The sequence below is a fragment of the Sitophilus oryzae genome, unplaced genomic scaffold, assembly GCF_002938485.1.
Source record: "Sitophilus oryzae breed Bouriz unplaced genomic scaffold, Soryzae_2.0 scaffold_1494_pilon_pilon, whole genome shotgun sequence".
Taxonomy (NCBI): Eukaryota; Metazoa; Arthropoda; class Insecta; order Coleoptera; family Curculionidae; genus Sitophilus; species Sitophilus oryzae.
Genome location: NW_022146163.1, coordinates 4,398,432 through 4,407,363, shown reverse-complemented (window position 1 = coordinate 4,407,363; position 8,932 = coordinate 4,398,432). Strand labels below are relative to the sequence as shown.

Genomic DNA, 8,932 nt, shown 5'->3' with positions numbered 1-8,932 from the left:
ATAAATTAAAATTTTATTTTTTTACCATTGGCGACACGGACATTCATATATAATTTTTTTTTAAATTTAACTCTTTCCACAATATTTATTAAAAATAATTTTAAAATTTACACCCATATTTATAAACTTAAAGCACCGGAGACCGTCGGAGACTAAAAACGTTTTATAAGGAAAGATAAACAAGTAAGTTAAATATATTTTTACCATAGAATAAAAACATATTTTCGTTTGACAGCGTTTTGACTTTTGACAGTTTTGGCTTGATCATTTTGATTTTAATTTTGATGGTGTGTGGCAAAGAGGTTATTGATTCCAAAAACTTGAAAAGTATCAATTAATAAAAATAAGGTAGATTATTAATAATTAGCACACCATACTTAAATGGCTGATGACGTTGAAAATGATGACCAGTGGTTGTATGGAGATAATCCAGACGGAAACCCCCCCGAAGAAGAAAAGCAAACTACTCCTGAAGAGGCTGTCTCTAACGATGCTGTTCCTCCGATTGAGCCATCTCCAATAAATTATCCTCAGGTTTGTGTTAATTTTCTGACCAAATAAACTCCGGTTAACGTAATGCAATGTTGAAAAAAATTTACTATAGATACAGAAACAGTAAACATACATAATAGTTAGTTTGATAAACTTTTATTTGTATTTAGGAACAAAGTAATGATGATAGACCTCCCGGTGTAGAAGATGAAAATGAAGAGAAAGAAAATGGAGAAATAGATAATGAACGAGAGGATGGGGAGCTTAGACAAAACGGAGATGATGATGAGGATTTAGACGATGAGAGTGATGATGACGTGAATGTTGTAATAGGAGATATAAAAACTACTACTTCTTATCCGCAACAAGTGAATATTAAAAGGGGTTAGTACTGTAACTTTTATTTGTATAGAAAAATATTTAACCAATATGTTTACCTAACTTAGGTGTTTTGGCAACTGCCATTGTTGATAAGAGTAAAAGTGTCCAGCAAACAGGCAAGTTTCAAGTGGAAGAGTTTGAACAAATTGGAACAATTAATGGAGTTCCAGCGTCCGATTATAATTTAGATTCTTTGGAGGACAAGCCCTGGAGAAAACCCGGTGCTGATATAACAGATTACTTCAATTATGGCTTTAACGAAGATACATGGAAGGCATATTGTGAAAGACAAAAAAGGTGTGTTTTAGGTTTGTTTATAAATTGTTATTTCCTTAAAACAAATAATTTTGTTATAGAATTCGCATAAATGAATCGGGTGTTGGAATTGTGCCATTAAATGCTATTGGATTACCGAGAGGTTCTGTTTCTGGTAATGATAATAATAAGTATCCAAATCAGGGCTTTATGCAAGGATCTAATATTAGACCCATCCAGACAACTACTAAAGCTAATGAACCACCAAAAATGAATACTATTCAGGTACATTAGAAAATTATCATCAGTTTTTTTTATTTAAAGGCTACTGTATTTCTTTAAAACATTTTTAAAAATCTCACCTTTTTTAATTTTTTAAATAATTTTTTTAGGTAATGACAGCTGACAGACGAGAATATAGTAGGAAGCCAGGTTTTCCAGATATGTCAGTACCACCACCAAATAGTTTCTCTGACCCTTTTCCTCCACCCGAATATGGCTTTAATCCTGAACCAGAACCGTTCTATGGTGGTTATGAACCAACACAAGATTCTCAGTGGAGTAAGTATTTATTCTAAAATGTTTGATGTTTGAAGTCATTCTTATTTGTTTTATGTGTATACCGGGTGCGTCTCAAAAGAGGCTCACCCCCTATAATTTTTTTATTTTTTCAGATAAAAAATACGATATTTGGTATGTTAGTATATGATATAAATTAGAATTGATTGATGGTATTCAATTGTTTTTGGACACTTTCTGTTTCACCGGAAATGACTACAACTTTTGATTTTTATATAACACCCTCGGTATTTTTTTGTATTTTTTTACTTTATTCGATATAAAATGACACTCGGAATAGAATGAAATAACATATGTCAACTTTTGATATTTTTGTGTAGCGTTTCTTTGAAATTGTAACATGCGGTTCATAACCACATTTTGACTCGAAATACCAAGTGTGTGGTACCAAATTATTCTTAAAAAAATACTTTTTTGGAATATGCTAAAGAGCCACCCTTGTTCCATTTGAAAAAAATGAGATATGATTAAAAATACGATTTGGGCATCTTTTAACTGGCCAGGACCAGTGTTGCCACAAGCTTATTTTTCATCGGGGTAGATTATCACGAGATAGCGGGGTTAAATTGTTTTACCAAACCAAACCAAACCTACCCCGAATGGGGTAGCTGTGGCAACACTGGCCAGGACAAGACACTAAAAATATTAGACCATCAAATCTGGTTTTCCAAGGCCCCTTGATTAAAAATTAGTGTTTTTAACATAGCCATGGCACTCTAGATTGAAATTTAAAATACGATTTTTTAAGTGAAAATGTCAAAAATTGACATATGATATGTCATTTTATTCAGAGTGTCATGTCTTATCGATTAAAGTAAAAAAATACCGAGGGTGCTATTTAAAAATCCAAAGTTGTAGTCATTTCCGGTGAAACAAGAAGTGACCGAAAACAATTGAATAGATACATCAATCAATCCTAATTTATGTCATATACATACCAAATCTGGTTTTTATCTGAAGAAATAAAAAGTTATAGGGGTGAGCCACTTTTGAGACGTACCCGGTATATGTACAGGGTGGACCATTTTGGTTGTTTCTATAGGGTATTTACGAAATCGTGAGAAATATTCAAATTTTGATATTGCAGTCTCGGGTTCTTTTTTTGAAAAAATCACAATGCCGCAACCGGATCGTGGCTATCTTGATCGGTTTCGAAGCTACAGGGGGATTCTCAAATTTTGTACTTTTTGAAGATGTTCGATAGTTTGTTTATTTCAGCAACCACAGAAAAATGAATTATACATTCTAAAGGCACTTTTCTGTGTAGAATGCAGTGGCGTAGTCAGACTTTTTTCGAAAAAATTTTTTTTTGAGATATTAACTATAATCATGTTTTTTTAAATAGAACCCCCTGTATATTTTTAAATTTTCTTATTCAGCTGGCAAGGGCTTCTCGAAAATATATAGCACTCTATATCTATTTTCACTATTAACCTCAACATTTCAAATTTTTCTTAAAATATCCACTTAGTAGATAGTAGGCCGCGCCGAGTAACAAAGTAAACGGTTGTCATGGTGATCGGGACATACATTTGATGGATGCGGGACATTTCATTTCAACCGATTGATGTGTGTGTACTTCAATCTGTTGAAATGATGAATTTTTTCGAAAAAAGTCTTACTACGCCACTGCATTCTACACAGAAAAGTGCATTTAGAATGTATAATTCATTTTCCGTGGTTGCTGAAATAAACAAACTATCGAACATCTTCAAAAAGTACAAAATTTGAGAATCCCCCTGTAGCTTCGAAACCGATCAAGATAGCTACGATCCGTTTGCGCCATTGTAATTTTTTCAAAAAAAGAACCGACTGCAGTATCAAAATTTGAATATTTCTCACGGTTTCCTAGATACCCTATAGAAACAACGAAAAATGGTCCACCCTGTACAATATGATGATGTTAAATTGGCTTAGAAATGACAATCACTGTCATTATATTATGTAAAATTATATGGTAAATGTCATCAATTCATGAAAGAATTGCAAATAAGTTATTTATTATTTCAATTAAGTTTATTATTTTAAGCTAATTAACGCTGTTTTTTTTGGTCATATAATACATATATCTGTTACTAGTGGTGATCTAGAAATAAGACTCCCAAATATTTTATGTATTCAATAGAATTAATGAATTAACATTTTAAGGAATATGGTAACTAAATATGGTCTTCCATAATGTCAATTATTTTACAATGTCATCATATATTACACTCTCAACAAAACATTTGTCAGAATGTATCTTGTGTGGTCTTTTGAGTTAGATTTTAATAAAAGAATAAATAAAACTGAGCATTGACAATAAGAAGTAATATATTAATTTTTTAAATGAGTGCAATAAATAATTATTGTCCATTTAACCATTTGTGTTTTTTTACTTTCAAAATTTAAAAACTGACTTGCCTGGTCTGTTTTATTTATGCAGAGATGTCACTTTTTGTTCGCCCCGTAATTTCTTTAATTTAATTAATTTTGAAAATATGTTTGAATCGCCCGATATGTTGACAAAAAAATTTTTTGAAGGTGCGTCAATATTTTTTTATACGTGATGCGTCTCAAAACTGGTTCACCCCTATAACTCTTTTATTTTTCCAGATAAATAAACGAAATTTGGTATGCTAGTATATGACATAAATTAGGATTGATTGACGTATTCAATTGTTTTTGGTCATTTTCTGTTTAACCGGAAATGACTACAACTTTTGGTTTTTAAATGGTACCCCCGGTATATTTTAACTTTATTTGATAGAAAATGACATTCCGAATAGAATGACATGCCATTGTCAACTTTTGACATTTTTGCCTAAGAAAATCGCATTTTATATTTCAATCTAGAGTGTCATGACAGAATTTTTAATCAAGAAGCCTTTTTTTGGGGAAAAATGATCGTCTAATGTTTTTCGTGTCTTGTCCTGGCCAGTTAAAAGATGCCCATATCGTTTTTTAATCATATTTCAATTTTTTCAAATGGATCAAGGGTGGCTCATTAACATATTTGGTAAACGCATTTTTTTACGAATAATTTGATACCACACACTTGGTATTTCGAGTCAAATTGTCGTTGTGAACTGTACGTTACAATTTCAAATAAACCATATGCGAAAATGTCAACAGTTGACATATTATGATATGTGATTGTATTGAGAGTGTCATTTTTTTATCAAATTAAGTAAAAAAACACCTAGGGTTTCATTTAAAAATTAAAAGTTGTAGAACAAACAATTGAATACGTCAATCAATCCTAATTTATGTCATATACTAACATACCAAATCTCGTTTTTAGGGTTCCGTACCCAAAGGGTAAAAACGGGAACCTTATTACTAAGACTTCGCTGTCCGTCTGTCACAAAGGTCTATCTTATGAACTGTTATAGCTAGACAGTTGATATTTTTACAGATAATGTATCTATGTTGCCGCTATAAGAACAAATACTAAGAACAGAATTAAATTAATGTTTATAAATAAAAAAGTACTTTGACTAAATATTATCTTTTAAGTAAGAATTTTACATAGAATCTTTCAAGTTCTCGGTGGCCGCGTGGTTAAAGCGTTAGGACTTTACGCTGCTATGACGTTGGAGCCGTAGTAAGGCAGGGTCGAATCCTAGTCAAGGCGACTTTTTTTAATCTTTTTTTTTTAATTTTTACATATTTTTACATATTTATTTTTACTTTTTACATATTTATTATTGATTAATACATTTTTCGTAATGTTTCTTCATTTTTTTTTTAAATTACTTATAGGCATTCAAAATTTCAGCTAAATCGGAAAGAAGTTTATAATAATATAGTGTCTAAAGTTGTATAGATAATGAATGCACTTGACCAATTTTTTATTTGAATAATTAAAAAAGTTATAGGAGTAACGCTTGGTCTCCCTGTATATAAATATTTTTGTGTACGGAATTTCCGTATAGCAGATTCGGAAAACTTATATTTGTTTATTGCAATTATTTTCAAGATATTACGTACTGTGTAACTTATTTGTTATTTTTGCAGTGGACGGGCCGGTAAATTCCAGTTGGCAGCCATCGGAAATCAAGACGCTGACAGGCGGCAGTCCACCTAGACCGGGTGGACACGGTATGGGTCCCCCACCTAGAGGGGGTCGTTCGCCGAGCCGGAGGAGTTCTTCGCGAGACCGAGAACGCGACAGGGAAAGAGAGGAGAGCCGAAGTCGTTCTGTCAAACCTAGGGACTACGAAAGAGAAAAGTAAGATATTAATTAGCATTGTTGTGCCATTTATATGCAGACCTCGTCATTGTTGTAATATAAATTATTGACTACAACTATTTTTATCGTATATTATCGGGAGAAGTTACTAGTCATTTTGTTGGGATTTTTGTAACACTATACAGGGTGTTTCAAAAAACATTTGCTATCTCTCGTCAAGAGATTCCTCACGTAAAAATAAGATTTATTTATCAACGTGGGTCCAGTTCAGCTTTGTTTCGTAGCTACAGGATGTTAGAGTCTTAATAGTTTTTTAGTTTATTATAATTTTTTTCCAAGTACTTTTAGCGATTAAAAAAATGCGACATATGTTAATGCTAAAAATGTGTGGACATATTCACCAGGGACGTGCATATGGGTTATTACTGGAATATCTTTCTAAAAAAAATGTACGCCACTGGCTTTTTTCTCTTATTAGCGAACTAGTGTAAGTCGTTTAATGCCGATTAAAAGTTGTCTCTTGATATTTTGTCGATATTGGCCTCCTTGATGAGATAAACGCAATTTACTAATTGAAGGGTGGAAATACCAAAGGGGGTAAGTGCCAAAATTATTTTTTCGAGATAAATGAGAAAAACACAGTAGAACTGAAACTAATAAATTTTTAAAATACATATGTATAATATACATAAACCATAGACACTTTCTCTTGGCACTTATAACTTTTGTTAGGACATGCAGCATAGTACCGTATGATCGAATAAAAACAAAAAAAGTTATGAATTTTTTCAAAAAAATAATGGCCTTTCTTTTTTCAAATAACCATAACTTTTTCAACAACTGACCTTCTGGGACCGCACCACATAGAAAATTTTTGTTTTTAAATGTTCTTTTCAGAAAAATATACAAATTTTTTTTCGAAGATCGTGTTATATGAAATTTTTTAAGTTCGCCATTTTTTATTTTTTTTTCTCATAAAAAACTCTATCAATTCTACAATGATCCCCACTATTTCTGGAGTGGGCCGATAACTATAGAGATAGATATTATATTCCTTATTTCTTATTTCTGCCTAACAGCGCTTTCAGATGGAGCGGACCGTCCGGTCCGCGACGGACCGTCCGTCGTGTTTTTTCAACATAGCCGATTTATAGCGCTGTATTATAGCGATTTATAGCGCTGTAAGACTATAAATCTGTGGTACTTACAGCGTTTTCAGATGGAGCGGAGCGTCCGCGACGAACCGTCCGCTACTTCGAGGAAGTACCATGAGTTTATATGAACAATTCCACATGGGCGCGTATGCTCCGTCCGACGGCTATGTTGAAAAAACACGACGGAGGGTCCGTCGCGGACCAGACGGTCCGCTCCATCTGAAAGCGCTGTTAGGCAGAAATAAGAAATAAGGAATATAATATCTATCTCTATAGTTATCGGCCCACTCCAGAAATAGTGGGGATCATTGTAGAATTGATAGAATTTTTTTATGAGAAAAAAAAAATAAAAAATGGCGAACTTAAAAAATTTCATATAACACGATCTTCGAAAAAAAATTTGTATATTTTTCTGAAAAGAACATTTAAAAACAAAAATTTTCTATGCGGTGCGGTCCTAGAAGGTCAGTTGTTGAAAAAGTTATGGTTATTTGAAAAAAGAAAGGCCATTATTTTTTTGTAAAAATTCATAACTTTTCTTGGGTTGGGTAAAAAAAATTGGAGAGACGTCTTTGATAGGGTAGAAAAGGACAAAGCTCTTTTAGCTAAATCTAAAGAGGTCGGGTTCAAAAGTGGTCGATTTGGCATGCTATACCCCATTATTATCTTATCCTTAAATAAATTAGGAAAAAATAAACTATTTTAATAACTTTCATGTATATTACTGAAATGAAGATAATATAAATCTAAGCTAAATATAATTTATTACAGCTGTAGTAAAATGAGTAACTAATTGTGAAAAATAAAGTTCCAACCTTAGATGCAACTAGTTCCAACTATAGTTCCAACTTTTTTCGTAAAAGCTTACTTCTGCGGTTTGAAATTTTGATACAAAATCCGACAATACCACATAGAAAAAATCTATCAACCCAACGTTTATCTCTTTTAAATACATTTGATTTTTCATTAAGCTGTCTACATCGCTGTCTTTCACCTTAAAATCCAGACCACGCTTTTACGATAATTATGGATATTTTTTTTGTTTTAGATCTCGTCGAAGAGAACGATCCAGAAGTAGGTCCAGAAGACATCGGTCAAGATCTAGAAGTCCTGGGCATCGTTCTCACAAGAAAAAGAAGTCCAGGAGACACGAAGATAGCGATTAGATGTCTACATAATATCATTTTATTTATGTAATACTTAACAATCAATATAAAATATACTTAAGTCGCCAATCAAACCTAATATTTTCATTTCAACTTTTGAATATCATTATTTTATCTCACTTACCAATATGTGTCCAGGGCTTGTCCAATATTTCAGATGTTTTTTGTTATAATTTAAAAAGATATAAAAAATTTGAAATATATGCTATCTAATTTGAAACGTTGAAGGTGTTTTAGAGTGAACTTAATTATATTTTGTATGATCATTTGGTATTTTAATCTTTAACAAATGTTTCATTTCTGTAATTCCGAATTTTGCATTAGAAAATATTGTGTTAACTACGATGGGTTTGTAAATTAAGTCACAATGAAATACATTTTAAGAATTTTACAAGTTCAGTTTCAGTTTATTTTTCTTTAAATTTAAATAAATTCATTCTTTGTGTTTTCTTAATTATCAAGAAGTAATAGTTGGAGGTAAATAAAATAATAAATAAATCACACACACACACACAAGTAAATCATCATTTATTGCGTAAAATGTAATTTTCATCAGTATAACCAAATTTTCCAGAAATATTTTTAATTGTGTAAACTTTGGTATAACTAAAATAAAAATACACATTTTTCCCGCATTGCTTTTCTATATGACATTGGGTATGGTAAAGCTTTGAACAATAGTTTATTAATTGTTAAAATAATCAAAATTATTTAATTTGAATTTATTTCAG

At 31.7% G+C, this 8,932-nt stretch overlaps 1 protein-coding gene across 1 annotated transcript; it reads left to right on the top strand.

Annotated features, from left to right (window-relative positions):
- Positions 1–243: 243 nt before the first annotated feature.
- LOC115877528 (pre-mRNA 3'-end-processing factor FIP1) lies at positions 244–8,590 on the top strand. The gene is made up of 7 exons (XM_030893753.1): positions 244–534; positions 663–876; positions 939–1,170; positions 1,230–1,413; positions 1,521–1,689; positions 5,707–5,920; positions 8,084–8,590. The coding sequence occupies exons 1-7, from the start codon at positions 382–384 to the stop codon at positions 8,199–8,201; spliced, it is 1,284 nt and encodes a 427-aa protein (XP_030749613.1). The 5' UTR covers positions 244–381; the 3' UTR covers positions 8,202–8,590.
- Positions 8,591–8,932: the final 342 nt, after the last annotated feature.